At 38.6% G+C, this 25398-nt stretch overlaps 1 protein-coding gene across 1 annotated transcript in view; it reads right to left on the bottom strand.

The window, feature by feature from the left end:
* NFX1 (nuclear transcription factor, X-box binding 1) overlaps positions 1–25398 on the bottom strand; it is a 45082-nt gene that overhangs the window by 12293 nt on the left and 7391 nt on the right. Inside the window, exons 7-18 of the mRNA XM_071449990.1 lie at positions 24579–24676; positions 23173–23203; positions 21952–22034; positions 21304–21412; positions 16126–16245; positions 15409–15488; positions 14849–15079; positions 14486–14559; positions 11852–11953; positions 6755–6796; positions 6296–6394; positions 2558–2624 (exon numbers count right to left, since the gene is read on the bottom strand). Coding sequence (XP_071306091.1) covers positions 2558–2624; positions 6296–6394; positions 6755–6796; positions 11852–11953; positions 14486–14559; positions 14849–15079; positions 15409–15488; positions 16126–16245; positions 21304–21412; positions 21952–22034; positions 23173–23203; positions 24579–24676 — 1136 coding nt within the window. The remainder of the gene's footprint in view (positions 1–2557; positions 2625–6295; positions 6395–6754; positions 6797–11851; positions 11954–14485; positions 14560–14848; positions 15080–15408; positions 15489–16125; positions 16246–21303; positions 21413–21951; positions 22035–23172; positions 23204–24578; positions 24677–25398) is intronic.

The following is a 25398-nucleotide window of genomic DNA, read 5'->3' as shown; positions in this document are numbered from 1 at the left end:
AAATTTTGCTGTTATGACAAAATCAATACCACAAATTGCTAAGACCTCTGTATTGACAGAAAGCTCATCTAAAATTATTAATTTAATTCCCAAAATTAAAGTGTATGTTTTCTGTTGTTTCCATCACCTCAAAGTTTACACATGCCCACATAGGGGTATATTTTAAGTTGGAAATATAAATCCTGGTTACAGTCATTCTACTTAAATTCCAAAAAACAACACAAAATTATTTTTATCAGAATTTTTATTTTTTAAAATTATCTGCCAAGTTCACATCAGATCCAATTTCATTTTGTAGATTGGCTTCATAATGCAAATACTGCAGATAGCTACAAAGATGTCAAATTTATCAATCACATCCCTCTACCAAAGAAGCTATTTATCTGAAAGTTACACATGTAATGTCACCAGTAGATTCTTTATTAAATAAAACCCCAATGTTCTATTTTTTATCTGTTAACAAAGACTGATAATGCTTGATTCAGCACTGATTATTATATCAACAGTAAAAGAACAAACAATAAAGCAGGGCCCTATGAGCCCATGACCTTAACAGCTCTGGCACCTGGAGGACCTCCTGCCCATCCTTCTCCACTGACCTTTGTGTCTCCATGTTGTTTCCCTCACAAGCTTTCACCTCCTCCTCTTCTCTAGCTGGAATCAAAACAGTGAACCCACCTTTGTTTTGATTTCTTCTTAAATATGTTATTGCAGAGGTAATTAGAGATTACCATCATTTCTAATTGGCCCAGCCTTGGCCAGTGGCATGTCCATCTTAAGAGCCATTAGGGATTGGCTCTGCCAGACACGGTGGAGGTTTCTAGCAGCTTCTCACAGGAGCTACCTCTGTGATCCCCTCTAATATTGTTTTAACTTATTCATCAGTGACTTGGATGAAGGGGCAGATTTCTCTTCAGCAAGTTCACTGATGACCCAAAGCTGGGAGAAGTGGCCAACACCCCAGAGCGTTGTGCAGCCCTTCAAAAGGATCTCAGCAGGCGGGAGGAATGGGCAGAGAGGAACCTTCTGAAATTCTTGGAAGGCAAGTACAGAGACCTGCACTCAGGGAAGAAGAACTTCATGCACCAGTATAGGCTGACCTGCTGGAAAGCAGATCTTCAGAAAAGGATCTGGAGGTGCTGGTAGGCAACAAGTTGTCATGAGACAGCATTGTGCCCTTGTGGCACAAGGCTAATGACATGGTACACTAGGAAGAGTGTGACCAGGAGGTGATGAGAGGTGATCTTGCTCCTCTACTCAGCTCTCATGAGGCCTCACCTGGAATTCTGTGTCCAGTACTGGGCTCCTCAGTACAAGAGAGGAGTGGAGCTCCTGGAGCAAGTCCTGCAGAGGGCTATAAAGATGACAGGGGACTGGAGCATCTCACAAACATAGGCTGAAAAAGTTGGGCCTATTGTGCCTCAAGAAGAGATGTCAAATAGGATGTTATTTATTATTATTTCTTTTGTCAATAAGTATATGAAGATAGAGTGTCAGGAGGATGGAGCCAGGCAGCTTAATAGTTGGCCACTTAATAGTGCCAACCAACAGGAAAAGAGGCATTAGGGAGTAACTGATGCACAGGAAGTTCCACATGAACATAAGAAAGAACTTTATTGTGCAGGTGACTGAAGACTGAAACAGATTGTCCAGAGAGATGGTGAAGTCTCTCTCACTGGAGATCTGTCTAGATGCAATGCCATGCAATGTTCTTTCTAGGATGACCCTGCTTGAGCTCGGAGCTTGGACTGGATGACCCCACGGGGCCCCTTTGATAACTAGACACAGACTAACTCATTTTAGTCTTTCATTCTAATGATAAAAACAATGGGCAAGAACATTAGACAGATGGATAAGCACCAAGATTGTTTAAGAAATATCATCCATAATTTTTTGAAGGAATAAAGTTAAGTAACTGTCGTTAGAGCCTAGGGAGCTCAAAACTATGCTTTTTACAGAAGATTAGCTCCTTCTTGAGCTAAGGGCAACTGAGGATAGTATAGTTTACATGGTCCTTTGCACCCCATATACTGGGTCTTTCATGGAGTAGCAGCAAGCTATCCTGACATAGCTGAATGTGGTATCACTGAAAAACATATGATTGTGTCTGTGGTATCAACCTCTCAAAGTATACTGGAGTCTCTTAAACACTGTGGCTGAATCCAGGTTTTCTTATAGAAGAAAGAGGACAACCTCATGCACTGGCAAATATAGGAAGGTATCCAAAAATCTGTGAGCAAGTTCCACTACAGGGATCAGAAGTACCTAGGCTTTCCTTCTCAAAGTCGGAATGTTTAAACATCATCTTTAACAATATTTTATTAATGGAGATCCAAAAATTGGTGATAAGCCATTGATGCATTAAAGCCTAGCACTGCTTGAATCCTTAAGAAAGGTTTGGCACCAAAGTAATCCTGAACTACTAGGTCTCCCAAAACTTCTGTTCTTTTTACAATAAACTGTGCACTATATTGGAGCCCAAACAGATCTAGTGTCAACCCATAACTATGAGTATTAATAAAGTTCAGTAATATCAAACTCTTATATGAACACTGACCTTATTCACAGCTTCCACAAGCATTCTCATTTCCTTCTCAATGTCGCTGACAAATTTTATATCCTTCCTGCAAGAACAGCATTCTAGGTTAACAAGGCAAGAGAGTGAACAAAGATAAAATATCTTTCTATTTTGTAGTATTTTTCAACAAGAACAAAATGAAAAAACAAGAACACAAATGACTCAAGCAAAAGCTTCATTCACATCAAAAGACTGTTAGTGTGTCATCACTATTACAAAAATAATTATTTCCTCTTCAACAACTGCAACCAAGAATAAAATTCTATGACATGGACATACTGTATGACAATACAATTCTACATTTTCAAATGAACAACGTAGATTTTGAAGTTGCCATTTTGGTGTTTTTAAATTACGTGTCATTAATTTACTTAATTACAAGATGTGATGAGACAAAAAAATGGGGATAGGGTAAACAAAGTGGAGTTCTTTTCCAAGACAAAGTTCACTGATTTTGGTCTTCAGTTCCCCTAGCAAAACAAATTATGAAGAATTCAAGAAGCGGCATAAGGCTATTGGCAAGCAAATAAAACATTCTTGATGTGAGATACTAAGGATTTGTTTGAAGTATTTTTTGGTAACTACCTTCATCACAGTACTTTGAGTCTTTCACGTAAAGGTGAACTTTGTGCTCTGTTCTTAAATAAGCAGGTAAACTAACTTTAAAAGTAAGGTTGCTATTTGTTAGGCCACCATCCCCATGGGGAAAAAAGACTACATGAAGATTTCATATCTCAAAGCTGGTTAGTAGTAAGTAATTCTTCAAAACCCAGGCAATATTCCATACCAACACAGTACTACTTTGTGAATGACATCAGAATTTAACCAGTTAAGAAGTGCCTACCAAAGCAAGTACAACTATCTTTGGTAGATGACCTACCAAAGTTCTGGGTGCTGAAGTCAATGTATCGTCAAGACCATAAAAATGGTCTCAAACAAATGTGCAAAATGTCAACACTGAATAGCTCAGCAACCAACAGCACTTGATCAGATACGATGGATTTAGCCCATCACTAGTAAACAAACCTTCAAGGTTTAGCAAGAATACACAGGCACTGAATGTAGCTATGAGAACTCCTTGGTCTTCATTAGACAGAAGTATAACACTGGGAGAACTGGAAAAGGGATTTGAATTGGGTAGAGTTAAAAAGAAAGAGATCTCCAGACACCTATGGTGTGAAATACAGAGTCAGCTCATGTGGCATCTCTCCTTCTCCAGTAGTTTTAATTCATCAAATAGCAGCCTCAACATCATCAATGTCCAATTGGACACTGATATTGTGCTGATCTATCCTCCAACTTCATGTCAACAGATCAACCTGAGCATTTGCTTACTCTCTGTATGTATTTCTGAAGTTTCTTAGAAAGGTCAGTGCTGAGGTGTCCAGCCAGTGGAACTGTACCCTCTGATCTGTGCTCAGTTGGTAGCCATCTCCATGCTACAAGATGGATTCCCCTCGGCAGCAGAGTATCTCCTCATGTAAAGCTATATGGTGGAGAGACTTCTTTTGACTCCTTATCAGATCCTGACAAACACATCAGCAAGATTAGCATTACCATGCTATTCCTGGTGCCCCCTTCTCCTGCCACTGTCCTACAAAGGAGACATATTATCTTGGTAGGCTTACGCTCACTTATCTTCTTACCTGGAGTTGTACTGCATTTTGGGAGCTTTAGGATTCTATAATTAAAGATTACACCTCAAAATCAGGAATTCCTACAGCTTTCTCAAGTTTTCTTCATTTTTAGGTAAACATTTCTTTCAGCTCTTGACAATGTATCAGCTACACAGATCAACTAATTGCCTAAAGAAGATAAAATGGCATTCTAGTAATGACTTTGGTAGCTGCTACCTTCTTGAGGCAATGACTCTGAATACACAGGGAGACAACACTCATGTTTCTCAATCATTCTAAGATCCTGCATATAACTTATGCTCTGTAGAAAGCCACAACCCTTGAACTCCTGCATTACTGGAGTCATGCACTCAAGCAAGAATAAATGAACCTGTCAGAAATTATTCAGAATACTGAGCCACCTGAAAAACATATTGTAAAAGATACAATATCTGGATCTCGCCATCTTGATGGAAAGACAAATCTTTTGCTAGACTACTGAGACAAAAGATCATCAGGAGCAGTCAAGGAAGAAAATTCATAAAGCCAAAGATTCACAAATTGTTGCTCTTGTATAGAGAGCTATGTTACTATAAGTAGAAACTCATTTATCTGTAATACTACATAAATGAAATCCAGTAATTCAATGTACAAAGTAATTGACTTGAAGATTAATAAAAACTTTTGCTTTAGCTATGACTCAGTAAGAATAACCTTGGTGTATTTGTTTATTGTAAATTACCAGTGTAAAGAGGGTACAAAAGAAACACAAGTAAAATCACAGAAAGAATGAGGAATGTGAAAGCATTAAGGCTACGTTTCAAGGTATCTGTTCGACCATCTGCAGTACAGTGCATGATCCTGGTCAGTTCTGTACATGAAAGATGAACACTTGCACTATGGGTAGTGGCTGGTAGAAAGATGAGACAGAACTGTACTCCAAAAAACCACAGTAGACTATACACACAATGCAAAACTTTCCTCTTCTTACTGTAGTGAAAATGTGTGCTGTGTTTTCTGAAGAAGATGAAGCAAAACATATTCTACAGACAACTAAGAGAATAGTCCTTATAAAATAGCACTTTTAAATGCAAATATGAATAAAACAGTAGCCCCACAATGAAAACATTCAGCTCCTATTTTGCAGTAGGTTCATCAGTTGGAAGTAAAGAAGATGTAACTTACTCTTAAATTCTGAATGGTTGCTTATGTAAAATTTTCACTTATTTCAAAATATCAGCAAATTAAATAAAGGATTTTCAAGTAGCAAACATCCTTACAAAACAATGAAATTTATGCAGCATTAGAATACTGGAGGAAGAAGAAAACATACTAAGCTGTTCTACAAAACTTAGACCTGGTAAAAACTAATGTCATGCCTACAAACACAAGAGTAAAAACTCTCAGATGACACATCACCTCAACATCTTTTAAAAAATGTGTCTGATCCCTTCTTGCCATTCCAGATTACAAAGTATTTATTGGTGTGGTGGTTTTGGTATTACCTTGATTTCCCATTGTCTCATTTTAGGATGCCTCAGTCTAGCAACCCTCTATGCAGTCACACTGGCACAGGCTTTGCTCTGCATCCAACATTTTAATAATTCCATTTCTTTTAAAATAAAAGCAGTAAGGCAAAAAAAAAATGGGACCTGGTAGAAAGAACAGTAGGCTATGATAGTCTAAATGTTATAATTATAATAATAATTTCATTATTTAGTCATCACTTTTGTCTTTGTTTTGAAATGGAGCACTGAAGTAGAAGTTGGTTCTGAGTAAAAGCAGTAGAGATGTGAAAAGTACAGGTACTGATTCATAGTGAGAAAGGTGTAAAATCATGTTACTGATTCATAGTGAGAAAGGTGTAAAATCATGTTACCATTTTAAATCAGATTACTGAAAAAAGTAACCTGTCAGGCACTTTTTACTTTTCAGGTTCTCATTTGGGAGGTCCTGAGAAGTGCATATCAACTTCTTTGCTTTAACTGCCTTCTAATGTCAAGGCAGCTATTTTTAGAAGAGTAAATAGAACTGTTCTGCACTTTCCATCTTGCTCTCAACACTGTTGATTTATGACACCTGCCATCATTAAAACACATACCTTGCATCTTCTTTTAAAAGGTCACTGTACTTTGGTCCAGAAGAACGGATGTTAAAAGGATCAGAATTATCATCTATTTCAAGAGCTTCAGCAAGGCGCCTGAATTTGAGGGTAGGAGAAAAAACCCCAAAATATAACAAAACATAAGCAAACAAAAAAAAACCCCATATAAATCCTCCCAACCTTCCACATGTTATAGAAGAATTAAGTTACAGGTTACTAATACTAATTAACAGCTTGCAAAATATAAGGTCTGTACATTTGAAACTACTCATTTAGAGCTAGAATATTCTAGCAAGATTTCTGATCATTCAATATAGATCTTTATAACAGGAATCATCTCCACATTTATCTGTTCTCTAGGTCATGAAGAAAAAGATTTCTTCTCTACATAGCATTGCCTTTCCAAAACTAGACTACTTCTATTAAAAAAAAAAAGGAAGCAAGTTAATTTCCCACCTGTTCCTCTGAATAGCTAAGCATTCTTCGTCACATTGCAACCTGAATTATGAAAGAAAACTAAAATTAGAATCACTGCTGCCCCTCATACTTTTCGAACTGTAGCATGTTGGTGTCATATTATCACAGCCTAAAGAAGTTAGTTGTTCTCACAAGAACATGTGAGAATATTTTATCGTATTAGAACAGACAGAGCTAAAAATAAACAAACAAGCAATAATCAAAGATCTTTGATCACCCAATCTCTTCTCCAAGTCTTGAACAGGAGCAGCAGTTACCAAGGTTGTATAGGAACTGAGGAAAAAAGCTTCTGCACTAGATGTTATATTGGTAAATTGAAAGTGAAATAGATTGGTAGAGTTCTGCAGTTCCATCCTCGAGGAAGGCCCACCAAGAGTCAGAGGACTCACATGACTCCCACTGTCAGGCAATAGGAGGACACCTGGTGGATGAAGGGGAGTGGAAATGGGTCCCTACTCGGAGAGGTAATAGAAATTCCTCCCAACCCCCATCACCTGCCCAGGTGCCACTTCAGAATAGGTATGAGGCTCTGGATCTAGAGGGTCAGCCAGATAACGTAGAAGAAAATTATCTGCCCAGCAGGCCTCTCAATTACTCTTCTTCTATTATCCATTCCAATGGACCACCACCTCTGATATTAATAAAATAATAAGGGTAGTTGTAGTGGGTGACTTCCTTCTGACAGGAACAGAGGGCTCCATGTCAACCAGACCCATCCCACAGGGAGGTCTGCTGCCTCCCTGGGGCCCAGGTATGGGATATTACTGAGAGATTCCCTGGGCTGATTCAGCCCTCTGATTATTACCTACTGCTGATACTCCAGGTTGGCAGTGATGAGATTGAAAAGATGAGTGGCAGGGAAATTAAAAGGGACTTTAGGACACTGGGTCAAGTTGTTGATAGGGCAGGAGCACAGGTAGTGTTATCCTCAGTCCCTTTGGTGGCAGTGAAAAACACTGAAAGGAAGAGGAGAGCCCACATTGTCAACAAGTGGGTCAAGGGTTGGTGGGTTGGTGTCATCAGCAGAATTTTGGGTTCTTTGATCATGGGTCAACTTTTGTGGCACCTGGCTGCTGAAACTGGATGGGCTCCATCTCTGTTAAGGGCAGAAGGATTTTAGCTCATGAACTGGCAGATGCCATTGAGAGGGCTTTAAACTAGGTTTGAAGGGGGAAGGGGATGCAGCTGGGCTGTCTGGAAGCAGGCCCGAGGGTGGTAAGCCTGAGTTAGGGGTGAAATCAGCAGCCCAGCTGAGCTGCATGTACACTATTGCATGCAGCACAGGTAACAAACAAGAACTGGAAGCGATGGTACAGCAAGAAAGCTATGATGTAGTGGCCATCATGGAAACGTGGTGGGACAACTCACATAGCTGGAGCGCTGCACTGGATAGCTACAAGCACTTTAGAAGAGACAGGAAATAGAGAAGAGGTGAAGGTGTGGCCCTTTATATTAGGGAGGCTTTTGATCCCATGGGTATTGAAACTAATGACGACGAAGTTGAATGCCTATGGGTAAGAATTAAGGGTAAGCCCAACAGGGCTGACATCCTACTGGGAGTCTTATCATCCACCCGAAATGGAAGAAGAGGTGGACAACTTATTCTGTGAGCAGCTGGAGAATGTTTCAAGATCACCAGCCTTTGTTCTTGTAGGTGACTTCAACCTACCAGACATCTGCTGGGAACTTAATACAGCAGAAAAGAGGCAGTCCAGGAAGTTTTTAGAGTGCATGGAGGACAACTTTTTGTCACAGCTGGTGAGTAAGCCCACCAGGGGAGGGACTGTGTTAGACCTATTGTTTACAAACAGAGACAGGCTGGTGGGAGATATGGTGCCTGAAGGCCACTTGGGGCACAGTGATCATGAAATTAGAGTTCTTGCTATTTGGTGAATCAGGAGGACTTCAGTAAGACTTTTACACTGGACTTCCAGAGGGCAGACTTTGGCCTATTTAGGAGATTATTTAGAGAGTACCTAGTGAAGCAACCCTAAAAGCAAAGGAATTCAGGAAAGGTGGGTGTGCTTCAAAACAGACATCTGGAAGGCAGAAGAACAGACTGTTCCTGTGTGCCAAAAGATGAGTTGACAAGGCAAATGTTCAGCCTGGATGGACAACGAGGTTTTGAAAGGACTTAGGAATAAAAAGAGGATGTGTCATCTTTGGAATGAGGGTCAGGGCTCTCAGAAAGTATTTAAGGGGGTTGCTAGGGCATGTAGGAAAAAAATGAGGGAGGCCAAAGCTCACTTCAAACTTAATTTGGCAATTTTGTAAAGGATAATAAAAAAAGTTTTTACAAATATACTAATGGCAAAAGGAAGGGTAAGACCAACCTTTGCTCTCTATTGGATGAGGGAGGGAACTTAGTAACTGCAGATGAGGAGAAGGCCGAAGTATGTAATGCCTTCTTTACCTCAGTCCTTGGTGGGAAGATGGCTTGTCCTCAGGACAACTGTCCTTCTGGGTTGGTAGATGGTATGAGGGAGCAGAATACCCTCCCTGTTACCCAGGAGGAGGCAGTCAGAGAACTGCTGAGCCACTTGGATGTTCATAAATTTAAGGGACCAGATGGGATCCATCCTAGGGTGATGAGGGAGCTGGCAGATGAGCTTGTGAAGCTGCTCTTTATCATTTACCAGCAGTCCTGGTTCACTGGTGAAGTTCCAGATGACTGGAAGTGGGCCAGTGTGACGCCCATCTACAAAAAGGGTGGGAAGGAGGATCCTGGCAATTATAGGCCAGTTTAGCCTGACCTCAGTACCCAGTAAGATGACAGAACACTTTATACTGAGCATCATCACGCAGCACTAACAGGACAGCCAGGGCATCTATGAGACTGAGCCAGCATGGATTTAGGAGGGGTAGGTCATGTTTGATTAACTTGGTCTCTTTTTATGACTAGGCCACCCACCTGGTGGATGCAGGAAAGGCTGTGGATGTTGGCTATCTGAACTTCAGCAAGGCCTTTGACACTGTCTCCCACAGCATACTCCTGGAGAAGATGGCAGCCCATGGGCTTGGACAGGAGCATTCTTGCTGGGTTAAAAACTAGCTGGATAGCCGGGCCCAGAGAGTGGTGGTGAATGGTAATGCATCCAGCTAGTGGCCAGTCAGGAGTGGTGTCTCTCAGGGGCCTGTGCTAGGGCCAGTTGTGTTGAATATTTTTACTGATGACATGGATGAGGGGATTGAATCTTCCATTGGTAAATTTGCAGACAACACTAAGCTGGCAGCATGTGTTGATCTGTTGGAAGGCAGGAAGGCTCTGCAGCAAGATCTGGAATGGTTGTATGGATGGGCAGAGTCCAATAAGATGACCTTTAGTAAGTCCAGGAGGAGAGTTCTGCATTTTGGCCACAATAATCTTCTGCAACATTACAGGCTGGGGATGGTGTGGCTGGACAGTGCCCAGGTGGAAAGGGACTTCGGGAGTACTGGTCAACAGCCAGCTGAACATGACCCAGCAGTATGCCCTGGTGGCCAAGAAGGCCAGCGGTATCCTGGCCTGTATCAGGAATAGTGTGGCCAGCAGGACCAGGGAGGTCATTTTTCCCCTGTACTTGGCACTGGTGAGGCCACATCTTGAGTACTACGTCCAGTTCTGGGCCCTCAGTTAAGGAAGGACATTGAGATGCTTGAGCGCATCCAGAGGAGGGAAATGAGGCTGGTGAGGGGCTTGGAACATGAGCCCTATGAGGAACAACTGAGGGAGCTGGAGTTGTTTAGCCTGGAGAAAAGGAGACTCAGAGGTGACCTTATCACTCTCTACAACCTCCTGAAAGGTGGTTGTAGTCAGGTGTGGTTTGGTCTCTTTCTCCAGGCAGCAACTGACAGAACAAGAGGACACAGTCTTAACCTGTGCCAACAGAGATATAGGTTGGATATTAGGAAAAGGTTTCTTATAGAAAGAGTGATAAAGTTGTGGAATGGTCTGCCCTCATAGGTGGTGGAGTCACCATCCCTGGATGTGTTTAAAAAAAAGATTGGATGCCATGGTTTAATTGAGGTGTTAGGGCATGGGTTGGACTTGATAATCTTGAAGGTCTCTTCCGACCTAGTGATTCTGCAAATAAAGGCTACCTACCACAGTTTAGGTATGATATTAGGAAAGACTTGTACAAAGAAAAGCCATCTCTGGTAATTTCAACTGTTCAAGGAAATAGCAGTGTGTGTCCACACAGAAAGATATGTGTTAGTGACTACAACACAATAGCAGAAGTTCTTAAGTATGCTGGGACTAGCTTTGGTACAGGAAATCATGAAGCAAGTATATGGGAAATGTCATTATTTCGACTTTACACAATATAGAAGAACATTAGATTTTAACACACATAATAGACTGACACTGAAATAATCAAATGCAATACAAAGAAAGAAGACATGATAACAGAAATAAACTAAAACCAGAGATTAAGGACTTCAAAGGCAAAGACTTCAGTAAGTCAAGTTTCTGACAGAAGGATGCTGGAGAAAGTTGACCACTTCATAAAGGAATCATACATAAGTAAAGGGACAAGATATTTCAGTCCTGAGGAACATCAGGAAAACTTACATCACAAAATTAAAATCAGGTTTGTGGTGCCAGCCAGGATGACAACACCAAAGCACCAATCAAACTGAAATACAAACATGAAAACTTCTAAAACAGGTAATACAAAAATATTGTAAATAGTTAAGATGATGACTAGGAGAAAATATGGCCTATCAATAATCCAGAAAGGAACACTGGATTGCTGAAACAAAAGATAAAGTCTATTGCCCTGTCTAGAAATCTTGAAAAAATGCAGAGGAACTCCAATGAGTTGGCAGAGTAGGAAAAAAACTCTGAAACCACAGTTGTATCGTCCCACACTTAATTATAACAACCAACCGTACAATGACAGAGATCTCATTCTACACGAAAGAAAAACCATGAACCACCACAGAACTGCAAAATACTCTAAGCATATTGCTAAAGTAAAGTCAGACTGGTACTACAGCTAGCATTTTTATAACCATAATAGTATATTTTGCATGTCACCTATGCTTCAGGTACACCCAAAGGCTTCAAATATGTTACTACACGTATCTCCTTACCTGGCTTGTTTCATTTCTTTTTTCGTAATAAGCCTACTGATTTCCACTGAATCCCCAAGCTGTAGATCTGTTAGCTTAGTTGCTATAGATATAGCAGCTATTCTGAAAAAGAGAGTGGTAGATTTCATTTAAGACAACACATAAACTTCTGAAAAGGTATATAAGGGTGCAGATTTAACATCTAGGTGGAAGAAGTAAGACAGACTGATCTTTTTCTCATTAGATTGGAATTCTAGTTCTACATCACCAAGTTTTAGGAACCTAATCTAGTTACATAAATCAAGAATCTACTCTCATCTCCCTCAACCAGAAGTAAAACTAACAAATGGACGTGCTTCTTATGCAAGTTGAAATTAGGCACGGCAAATACTCTTTCTCCTCACTTGCTAATTATACAAGCTACAGCTGACCATATAGCTTTAACTATCATTTTATCTGATTTTTCCCTGACTGTGTGCAACTAAAATCTTTAAAGTGAATTTATAAAGTACTTAGAAATTTACTTGGAAAATATGGCTAACACAATCCACAAGGAAAGGACAAAATGCCTACCAAGATCATTACCATTTTCTTTATAAAGATTCTTCCAAATTCCCTTCAATAACAAGTCTTCCCAGTCTCCTTTGCTAAAATTTGCATAACTAAAATACAGAGCAAATTTTTATGGAAATATCCCACAAAATTTTCAAACAAATTCCTAAAAATAAAACATTGTATCCTCTTGAACTAGCTTTTCTGTTACATTAAAATAAAAGGATATGTTTGTTTCTGTATGTTTATCATCACATTCAAAGACCAACCACCTATCAGGAAAAACGTTAATCATACTACATAAAACAAAAAAATCACTTAGAGGCACTTCATATTAATCAGCTGATGCCAAAGTCTAGATAATGGGACATTAGATGATATGAATCATTTGTGCCATATGTACAGATATAGCAGCACAGGTATTTCCTGTTTCCTTGGGCATTCTTTCACCAACATTCACTGATAAAGCCCAAAGCTGTTTTATCATTTCTCTAAAATTTTTGAGAAAACTTGGATACTCCCCTAATTTGCTGACTTTTACTTTGCTGTGGGGTTTTTTTTACGGTTTTTGTTATCATTGTTTTGGTTTGGTGATAGGCAGGAAAAATGGCCAACTTATCTCCACAAAATTAGAATAATCTTTCAGGAACCTGAACTGCTGGAGTTATCAAACTTAGCCGGCACGTTACTATCACAAGTCAAGAGTAATTTGTAAGCACATATGAACACATTTTAAGTGATACAAACACCTGCTTTAAACAGAAGAGTTTCTCTTCCTCTAGATTTGGGCTCTGATCAGAGAAATAAATACATATGCATTCACTTTACACATGCAAGATCTTTCATTGGCTTCAAAGAACCATTTTCCTTGCGTGAATATTTAGGCAGTGCCTGAATTATAAAACAGCAGAGAAAGAACTTCAAAAATCTGGACTTGTATTTTATCTTCTGAACTTATCATTAATGACAAGCAATTGTCAATTTAAACTGGTATTTCAACATTAAGCCAGTCTTCTGATTTGTATTCATAGTGATGAAAATACCAAAAAAACCAAACTTCTGTACATGTACCTTGCATTCAACTAAGTATTGACTACAACTTTTGTTTCTAATTAGCACATTTTTCTCCTTGTTTTCATTAGGTAGCATTGAGTACCTAAGCTAAACTATTTTCTGTCAGAATTTGAATATGGACAGCGTTCAGCAGAAACCAAGCATCATACCCTAAGCCGGGCTAGGACAAAAAAAACCGTCCTCCAATACCAGTTCCAAATAAACCCATCACTAAGAAATCTCCTCTGAAAGACAGGAAGAATCTCAGACTTTGGTTGCCTAACAAGTAGGATACAGAACAGAATTCTGATCATATACCAACTCTTTAGACTAACTTTTTTTACTCCCTTTCAATCACAGCCTAAGAGTAAGACTTTTAAAATTATTATTATTACTGTTTTGCTATATTCATTTCAAAAGTTCCAAAGCCCCGTTTTTCTTCTTTTCCTTGTTCATTCCTTGCTCTCTCTCCTATGAGAGAGAAAATTAAGTTTAGACATAGGATCTGGAGATTGCTGCAATAAATACAGCTGGGTAGGGCTCAGTTTGCCCAAGATTAAAACCCAAGATTTAGATGCCAAAGCTCACCTGCCTAAATTTAGCTATTTCAGAATTACTTTAAATCACTCTTCAGCATCCATCATCTCTACTGACTAGGTTCCATCATACAAGATCGGAAACTTGGACAGCAATTCACACATGGACTGCAATCACCTACATTTGGGAGCCTGAATCTGGAGTCGACAAATTCATCTGTACCTAATTGCTCTGTGTGGGTAGAATAGAGTTCCACATATGGAGGAGTCAAGCTTTGACTGACTAACAGGAAAAAAAACAAAAAAAGAGTTCTAATACAGCATAGCTGGTACAAAAGCTCTGGGAAATACCACACCCCCCTCCCCCCCGCCAAAACTACCACATGTCAAAGTACAAAAAAGTCAAAAAGCTTGTGAACTAAATATATTTAGTCAAGTCTAACCACCTGCAATATAATCAAATTGTGAAGCAGTAGGTCCAGTAAGGAATTGAAATAATTATTACCATACCAACCTTTGATATGTATTAGATGCTTCGGAGCATATCATACTTTCCTTTCTTCTTCCACACTCACACTGAAGATCAACCTGCCATATCACAGAAGTGAGCAGCTTTTTAAAGTTTTGTCTATTTACTGCCATGGACAATTTACTGCCATGAAGGATATAAACTTATTCATTTTAGATGGCCTATTTTAGTGGAATAATGGCTAACTAAAAGTGATGAATACTTTTATTTTAAAAAAATCAGTATTTTAAGTTTAGAGACAAAATGTTAGGTTATCAATATACAAACATGTCACAACTGTTACTGGCTGATAATTAAACCATATAATTCATCTCTGACTTTGCAGTGAATTTTCTTTAGGTCTCTAACCTTTGCACAGCAGGATGTTGTCGGGCAGTGTGAAGAAGGATGACATGGAGCCATACACGGATGATTACAATATAGCCTTGGAATAATACATGGCTGTTTACATTCTTCATCTATAAGACATTCTCCTTTATGACAAATTCTTTTACATTTGTGCATTCCACATTTTAACATTTGATTGCAGCGAAGTCCACAGGATATGTCAGTGAGATGACAAGGAATATTACTTCGCAGCTGAAAGAGGAAAGGAAGAAGATGACAACTAACAGTAAAAATTATCAATGGAAATCTCAAAGTGCTTTTACTGTTCACATTTTCATTGACACTGTCCACATAAGAATCTTAATACTAAAAGATCTTAGGTCAAAGAATGAGTTTTGTTTTATACTATAGTCCAATAAAGTTGGTTTGCATGCATATAGAATAAAGATATACTTCTCCAATTTAATCACCTTGAACTCCAACTCCAGTAACATATTCCATTTCAAAGACTACACAAAAATCTAAGCCTACAGTCGTAAAAAATTGTTAAGTATTCAAAAACATTAATTGTCCAGACTTACTTCATGCTTGCCCATACACCATTTCTGAGTGAGATAGGTACAGGGGGGACATTTCTCCTCACTATGACATGAATGGTACACTGCAGTCACAGAAATACAAAAGTTGTAACAGTTTTATCAGTATACTTCAGTTGAATGCATTAAAGAAGACAGTAAAGACTATTAAGCATGAGAGTGCAAAACTACACAATTTATGGGAAGGATTATGCATCACAAAAAATTATGATGCCAAGTGTTTATGTGAATAATCTCTATACACTCTAAATTAAATAGCAGGTAATTTTCTAACTTGTGAGTAGGGTTTTACTCTCAGGCAAAATTTGTCAGAAACTGTCTGACCCACATTACTTATTTTGTGATCAGCCAATTAATTTCCAAGGAACATAGATACTAACTGTTCCCTAGATTATCCTACTGTTTCAATACAGCACTTGATGTTTGGAATACAGCAATTAATGTGTTGTGACTAATAAGAAAAAACACCAGTGTTTTTACCAGTGAGAAGTACCATTAGTAGTTTTCATTGCAAGTTTTTAGCTGGTTGGCTTGGATATATATTTTCAAATAGACCTATGTACACTTTTCTACATTTTGATTAAAAGAACCCCAAATTAAAACAAACAAACAAAAAACCCCACCACACAACAAAACCAACCAACCAAAAACCAATAACAAAACTCAAAAAAACCCCAATCAAAACTGAATGCCTTGACTTACCTGGATGATCACAGTCATGTGGCCTGGTGCATGTTTTTTTACACTCTGGTGGCTGAGTGCCACAGGGAACAGGGGGGTAAATCACAGATTCACCACAATAACAAGTCAACTCGTCAAAACCTGAAAAAAAGTCAAATATATCCTAATGACTACATCTATTTGCATGTTTCCTCTATGAGAAATCTTTACGTAACATGCAAATGTTTTATTCCAGCTTTGGTTTTTAATATTAAGCAGTAATATTTGAAATTAGTGAATTTATTAGCTTTTGTTGCTTCTACAAGAAAACTAGACTATGAAGATATGGTTAGGAATTATGCTTTGCTTTTGGAGTGGTTCTTTCAATATTTTGAACCAGAGCAAGCAAAATGCTCATGTCAAGTTGAAAGCTTTGCTGTTCTACCTTTGATTTAAAAAGGGGAGGTATCTCTTGAATTCCCTTCCAGAAGGCCAATCATCGAAATTTTGTCTTCCAAATTTCCTGACATCACTTTTTCAGACTGCTGTTAGATTTTGTCATTTTGCCAAGCCCTGAATATAGTATTATAAAGATTCCAAAGAAAATTACCAAAAGACAACAAGTTTTCTTTATGGTATTTATTATTACATGGATCCTCATAAGCGCTCATTATGAACATGTCCAAATACTTCAAACCCAGCTTGGTATGTTTTGGAAGTTCTCTGTCTCAGGCAGTACCTATTTTATTCTGAGTGCATTTTTTTATCTTCTGTGTTCGGGAAACAAGTTTTAAACTCCTATAATATCCAAATCTCAGTAATAAAGTGACAGAAGTACTTACATACACCACCTCAATGAAAACACTGTACAAAAATTAATACAATTCACTGCTTCTTTTAGACTATATAAAAACTGGCAAACTGACTGGAATACAAACTACAGTTCAAACAGATAAATGCTTAGAAAAACAGAACACTAAGAAAACATTTAACATCGTACAGAAGGAGATATGAGAACAAAAAGAGAACATGATTGGTCTATAAGCAAAGAAAGAGGTAGTGGAAAACAACAGAAAATGGTGGAGGATGTAAGAGAATAAAGGGGCAACAGAAATACAAACCAACAATTTTAACCTGAAGAGGAGTGTGTTAAGAGAGCTTTGGAATTCAGCAAGTTCTCTAATTTTAACTCTGTAATCACAGGAGTCTTCCTTCCTAATCTACCAAAGCAAAACCCACTGACCTCCCAAATGTTCCTACTGTCCCACTTCTACAGAAATTGATAGCTGCTAGATCAATATGCAGCTCCACCCTAGGGTAGGACTGAACACACATTCCAGAGAGATGAGACACACAATATATACATAGCAACAACGTGACCAGATACACAGACTAACACAAAGCCAACCGAATTATGAGGTTCAAGTAAAGAGGAATACCAATAGCTAAGTCCTCTTCCTTCTCTTCAGCTCATAGGACTGAAGCTTATTAGTGAAGACACACACATACAGACAATCCACTCCAAATTCACATGCACACCACATTCATGAATCTGAAATACTAGCACAGGCTGTCTAATATCCATGCCTGAACAGACTCCTTTCCCAGGTACTGACTGAAACCTTGGGTATTTCCAGAGGCAGATCTACTCCTACTAGCTACTCAATCCAGCTTTGAAGCAAGCTTGTTAGAAAATTGCACACAAACCCTCATCCATCCATGTGCTGGCACCCAGATCAAGGAGTCCTTATAACTTATGATCCCATTCTCCAGCTATTCACACACAGGATATATCAATCTGGTCTCTCAGTTGCTAGCATAAAGACTATGTGCTCCCATGACGTGCAGACAAGCCTCCAGCTGCTGGCACTCAAGAATTCTTCTCTCACACACTGAACAGAGAATGAGACTACACTGAAAGATATTAAATCTTAACTATGACAGGATAAAGAATGGACATGAGGTGCACAGATCTCTATCAGGTAAGTAAGTTGACCAATAGCTTCACTTGTGCAAATGGTGTCTATTTTGCCTTCACTCCATTTGTCCATGCATCCATTTGATTCCTCCCAAATAATGTAACAAAATAATTTTTCCCCCATTAAAGTGACTTGAACCTGGCTGGATGCCCTGCACCCACCAAAGCTGCTCTATCACTCCCTCCCATAGGCAGGGGAAAGAAAATATAATGACTTGGGATAAGGACCAGGAGAGGTCACTCACCAAATACCATAATGTGAAAAACCAAAATGCCACTTGGGCATACTAACTGAGTTTATTTCTAATAAAATCAGAGGAGGATAATGTGAAGTAAAATAAATCTTAAAAACACTTCTCCCCTACCCCTCCCTCTTTCCCAGGCTCCAGCTCCTGCCCCCCAGTGGTGCATGGTTCAGGGAAGGGGGGCACTTGATCACATATTTTTCCCATTGCTGCTCAGGGAGAAGAGTCCTTCCCTGCTCCACAGCTGGGTCCCTCCCATGGGGAGCTCTGCATGAACTTCTCCAACAGGAGTCCGTCCTGCGTGCAACAGTCCTCCACAAACTGCTCTAGTATAGATCACTGTTCCAAAGGGTGCAGCCCTTCAGGCAAAACCTGGTCCTATGTGGGTTCCACCAGAGTCATAGGTCCTACCAGGAAACCTGCTCTAGTGCGAGCTCTGCTCTCCACAGGTCTGCACGTCCCTGCCAAGAGCAGAGGATTCCCACCAGTTCACAGCCTCTTCAGGCATCCACTTGCTCCAGCGTGGGGTTCCTCTGTGAGCTGCAGGTGGACCTCTGTACCCCTGTTGACCTCCATGGGCTGCAGGGCCACAGCTGCTTCACCATGGTCTTCCTCAATAGTGGCTCTGCTTCAGCACCTGAGCACCTCCTCCCCCTCCTTTTTCACTGATCTTAAGTGTCTGCATAGTTGCCTCCTCTCCTCTCTGGCTGCAATTACATCTGTTCAATATTTTTTTTTACTTCTTAAATATGTTTTCACAGAGGTGTTACTGTTATTCCTCATCAGCTTGACCTTGGCCAGTGGTGGATCCATCTTAGAACCAGCTGGCATTGACTCTGCTGGACATAGGGTAGCTTCTAGCAGCTTCAAACAGAAGCCAATTTTGTAGCCCCTTGCTTCCAAACCCTGGATGCAAACCCACTACAGCCACTGGCCACTCAGCTACATCTGTACCCAAATCTGCTACTTCTGCTATTATTAGTGTGGTTACATCAGCATCACAACTACCTGGCCTTGAGAAACTTTGTTCTCAGAAAGGTTCCCTATACCTCACTCATTCAATTACTTGTGAAGCTCAGACATCTCTCACCCTTTTTGGTGAGGAACAGATGTGAAATTTCCTATCTGAAACTTCTTTCACTTTTTCAATGATTTTTGCTACATTCAGAAATTTCTCAAGTCCGGTTATTTTTTATGATCTGTCCCATCAGTTAAATCTCAGGCCAGATCCTACTCATTTACCCATGTATTTTAAAGTAAAGCAGTTAGTAAAAAAACCTGCAATTTTTGTCTAAGGAGACTAAATTACAATAAATTACAGCAAATAAGAATGCTAGGGTGAACAAAATGTTAGAAGAAAGAAGTAGAAAGCAAAGGTAGAAAAGATTAGAATGTCCATGGAAAGGAATGTCCTGTGGAAAGGAAGTATGGGAAAGAGTAGAACTTTGTTGTCCCTCACTACAGGCCTTGAAACAACCTTCCAAGGTCTTTGAAAGACCTGAATGTTAGACATCTACACTGGTCGCTTGCTATTGATGAGAAATGATAAGTAAAGAATCTTATAATGAGAAGTCCCTTAGTTGCACTAATCAGGATAATGGGGACAGAGTACAGAAAAGTCTGATCCAAAGGGCAGAAACACAGTATCTGAAAACTTTTTTTTTCCTAATGCACTGTCTCTAATGCTGATATTATTTATTGTCCCCAAGAGATGGATTCCTGTCTTGAAGTAGACTGTGCATGCATAAAGAAACCCTAGCACAAGAAAGGGACCACACTTATCAGCACTGAGGAAATTACACAGGAAAGCAAAGTACCTGGGAAGCACACAGAGGTGTAGATGCACTCTAGTATTGCACCTTGATATCAGTCCTCACCATTCCTCGCAAAGGCAGTAATAGCAATAACAGCAGGGACAAGAAATCCAATCTAATGAGTAGGCAAATGATTTACAGCTGACCATACCATGGCATTTGATACCATGGCTGATATAAACCACCTGCAGAGTGTTGGCTAGACAGGTTAATCAGAGTCAAGAATGGCCCTTGGGAGTACTGAGAAGGACTGACCACCAACTACAGGATCAGAATCATATAGGACCATATAACATATGCCTCTGTAATCTCAAAAAACAGTGTCCAGAGAAAGCAGGTAAGAAATCTTTAAAGATACTGCTTAGTTGATTTACCTCTGGACAGATTCAAATGGGAAACTTCAGGGATACAGAGGTTTAAGCCAAATTACCATAATACTCTCGTTCCTGAAGTACATAACTGCTTTTCCTGTATTCAGAAAAAAAAATCAGCATGGAAGATTGACCTCTAGATTTTATCACATTTAACAGTGGAGCAATTTACAGTGGAGGCATCCCATTTAACAATGGAGGCAATCCTTAGGTCTCCTTTAATCTGAGAGTGAAATACAATCCTCAAAAATATTGCAGCAATGTGGATAAGTTTAATGACCTTAAATATTAAACCCACAGAATTCAGTGAAGAAAAACAACTGGTCAAAAAAATCCATGCATTCTGACTCGACTAGACCAGAAGTTACTAACAGGACCTCTGAGACATTAAGATTACTATTTTCCTTTGTCAAGAGAAATGTTTGCACACAGAAATATTTATTTTTCTAATGAGAGATGCAGTCAACACATGCATCATATTCATAGGCTATTAAGACAGACTACAATGCTTACTCAAGCACAGTGAGCTTCAGAAGCTCTAGCAACTTCTCTTTGCCAGGATGATTCCATGAAAAGTTGGTCTCCATAAAATGGAGGTCTTTGACTATGTCCCTGTACATATAATACAGGAGAGACACATGTACTACTGCAGCGAAGCTGCTTCAATCTGTAAACAGTATCCTTACAATCTACATCACCTTTCTCCTTTTTCACCAGTGTGAAATAGATAACATTAACTGCCTAGAGCTATACAGAGATATTAATGTATTCCCAGAATAAATGACAATTATGTATTTTTCCACATAACTCACTTGTTTGCCAGCATGTTTGACAGCTGCCACGATGGCAGGGTTCTTCACATCTATGAAGCCCGCAGTTGAGTTTACGACCACAAACCAAAGAGCACTTATGTTCTGTGTCCTAAGAAATGGCAAAAAAGAAAAAGCAGAATTTACCTATAAGCCCTATTGGTTATTTTTTTCTCTTTGAGGTTCCAAACTACTTCTAATAATAGATAGACAAAACTGTATAGTGCAAAAAAATAGCTTAAGCCAAATCTATACAGCTTTTCCATCAGTGTATGAATACACCATTTTTAATGCAGATTCTGTTAAGACTTCTGTTACAGACACAGCTACAAGGTTTACGCTTCTTCTATTAAGTAATATGCTTTCCCTCTCCATTTTCCCTGGAATCACTGCATTGACAAAAACACCTTTACACTGATTTAACTGCATTTAGGCTGAAATTTGGCTTTACTTTTATAATGATACCTATAAAACAAAACTTGCAAAATAAATGCACACACGCAAACTTTGTGAGCATAACCAACAAAGAAAATAGTATTTTTTTCTTTTGTATCTTTCCATTTTTGTGCGTCTTCATTCTCTATTAACATCACAACCAAAATTATACACACATCACATCAGGCAATTTTATAGAACCACAGATACACTCACCACACAGCAAACTTCATTACACTTGTGTCGTCCACATGATCTCTTCTTGTTGCATCGCTTGTCACACATGAATGTAATAGCAGCTATTAAAAAAAAAATCCCCCCAAATTCCTAACTTTTAGGTCTTTGCATATGCTGAGAATAAAACCTGTAATTACAATATTATGCTAAGGCTGTTGCAGGGCATGGTCTAGGAGAAACTAACACAGAGTAAGCCAGCAAACAAACTTTTAAACTACTTGCTTTGTCTCACAATTATCCCCATGTGGGCACTTGCCTTTCTTTAAAGAAACCCTTACTCGAAAGGATTTTGGAAAGCAGAATTCATGAAGCTAGTTAATTTCCCCTTAACCTTCACACCATAAACTCCACACAACAGAACAAAGAAAACAGGATATTCTGATACACTGAAGTACCACAAACGTCCAATTTAAGACTGCTTAAACTGGGGTGGTTTTAGCTGTTTTAGTCAGCTAAAAACAACTACTGCTATATGCTCATGAAATTACTGCTAGCAAAGCATCCTTATTACCATAAACAGCTAACAAAAGGGAATCACTTCTGGATTCCATAAGAGCAAAGTCTTCATAGACAAAAGGTCAAATTAGAAAATAAAGATATTACTCCCTTATGTATCTTGTAAATAAATACCTCAGTAGACAGGGGTCAATAAAGATTTCACTGAGGTGAATTTTGAGATATTACATCCTGAATACCAAGAAGCATCAAATGGGAACAAAGATGATGCAAAGATCATCACCATACAATGTGAAGTAGAATCAAAGCTTGTATTTCCCCAGAAACATAGGCATCAGAGTAAAACTATTACACTGAATCTGAGCTGTGCAAGTTGACCAAAAGTTATACAGGATGATGGGAGAGTAGGAGGGGGATGTCAACCTATTGAATATGGCAGGTGGTGTAAGAAACTGTTCAAAATAAAACAGACATAATCTTTGAGATCAAATGTGAAGAAGTCTTTCCTTATGTAAAAGATTAAAGAAAACTAAGTATGTTTATATTTCAAACCTTCTCCCAAACATAGCAGCATGACCAGTACCATGAACAAGCAGCAGAAATTACCAACTTGGCATGGAAGCATGGATATAAGATGCAGTACAGATTAGCTATTTGCCAACTTTGTTAATCAAACCCCAAATTACTATGAGCTGTGTTAATTTTTAAACAACTTTACATTACATATGTATCATTATCTTGTACCTTTATTTCTGAGAAGAGCACATGGGATTTCCTAGGAAACAAAAAAGCAGCCATTAGATTAAAATAAATGAAACAACTGAAACATACTTATCTAGAAAACATTTGGTCACATGAAAAAAGTTATACACACTCAGTTTTCATGTGTATAACACATCTGTATACAAAAGTTAAATAAAAACTGGGAAAAAAAATCCTCAAATCTTTTAACACAGTATTTGTTCCTTAAAGATTCAATACCAATTTTTAAAAAATGTAGTTTTGTATTCTCCACTTAATTCAGCAGTTTTAAGTGTCACTGTAAACTGAGAGAATCAGGCTTGTCCCAAGAAACCAGAAATCTGTGTGATGGAAACCAATAGAGCTCTCCCAGAGAGTACTGATAGGAGTGCATAAATTTCTGCTTTGACCAAATATCCCAAAAACGCAAGTCTGACAAAAGAAAGGAAGAAGCCTAATGTTACGATCTACAAAGGTGTACCTAAAGACCTCAACATGAAAATAAAATGTGATGGATGAAAATAATGTTGTTGACATTTGAAGCATTCACAATAACTTTATATTCTAAGCTGTCATTTCTGAGTATTACATTTTTCATAATTGATTGAAATTATCACTGTAGTTAACTCTTTTTATAGAAGCGTCTTTCTGGTGTGTGAGAAACTTCATGAACTAAACCCAAAACACCACTACTTTATTTCAAGATTCAAAATGCAATCTAAAGCCTTCTACGCCATAACTACCTTCAGCAAACTTCTAGGAGAAAGCATTTCCAACCGCTAGCAAACTCTCAGTAATTTCAATGCACCTACAGACTTACATATATTCAGAAGCCACCTCTACTTGCAGATGATATATAACAGGTCAAAAAGTCATCAAAGCTTCTGTGATAGTAGCCAAAAATTTCAAAACTATGATTACAGAAAGTAGCATGGTTTAAAAATATAATAATTACTAAATAACAATAGCTGAGGACCTAGAGGATCACTATATAAATGTACAAAGAACAGGAATCAGTAACCATGTCATTGTTACTAAAACGTCTACAAGGAGACTACAAGCTATTACTATAAAGTTTTAATTAGGCTGCCTTTCTTCTCTCAGTTTACTCTTGACAACACTACCAATTCCTTATGCTACAAAGATACTCCAGAATAATATGGGATTTTGCAGAATGTTTACACTAATAGAACTCTGTTCAAACTCTGCCAAAATACTTTAAAAATTGCCTTCATAGTAAAAGCATGTTACCACTTCACAGTGTAAGCTAGATACCATCTATCAGTTAGTATACAACATAAGTTTTTGCAGCTAAGGAGCACAGTACTTCTTTATACTTCTTCAGTTCCTTTTTCTCTACAGCTTTAAAAAGCAGCAAAGATTACTTGCTTCTGCGGTTACACACTCACCTTTTTTTTGAAGCCACACCTACAAAAAATATTTGATGTGTGAGAACATGGTCTACAGTCTCCTTCGTGGCAAAGGCTTTCACATGTATGAATGAACTCTAGCAAAATGAAAATACAAATATTAAGAATATAAAAAAATCTATGACCATGTAACATCATATTTATTAGGAGCATAACTGGTCAATGATACTAAGCTTATGCACAGCTGAGTTTTATTTCCTTATTTTAAAGCATTATTATGAACACACAGCCAGACTGCAGGCTCTACAGTGGTTTTTAGACTCATTTTGGTTAAAACTCAAAATCACTAATAAAATATTAATTTATTGAAATTAAATATTTAAAGACCACTTTTTGTTTTGTTTCCAAAATATTGATATCAAAAGGGTTAATCTAAGAACAAAGACTGCATCTGTGTACTTTTAACAAAGAAACAGGCATGTCCTGCTTCCAGAGCAAGGACAGAGGGAAGATAAAGGGACTGGGGGAGTAAGTACATCTAACTTAGGAATGCAAACACAGCCAAAATGAGACCATAAAAAGACTAAACCAGGAGGAGAGTTTTATGGTAATGAGCAATTATAATATGTATGAGATTTCTGCAAATTGTGAAGCATATGTATGTAATTTAAGTAAATAAGCAACGTGCTTACAGAGAATTGGAATGCACGACTCTAGGTGAACTTATCCCGCCTGCAGCTGGTACCGCAATAAAGAATGCCTGCTTCTTAATGCTGCATTGGTGTTAAGGAGTTCTATTCACCTGACTTTTGGTGACACTATGAGACACTTCAAATACTCTGATACAGAAATTTCTAAT

The sequence above is a fragment of the Agelaius tricolor genome, unplaced genomic scaffold (genome assembly GCF_023055355.1).
Source record: "Agelaius tricolor isolate 1412-34295 unplaced genomic scaffold, bAgeTri1.0.p SCAF_2, whole genome shotgun sequence".
NCBI lineage: Eukaryota > Metazoa > Chordata > Aves > Passeriformes > Icteridae > Agelaius > Agelaius tricolor.
Note: the sequence above shows the minus strand (reverse complement) of the source record. Positions and strands in the feature narration are given on the sequence as shown.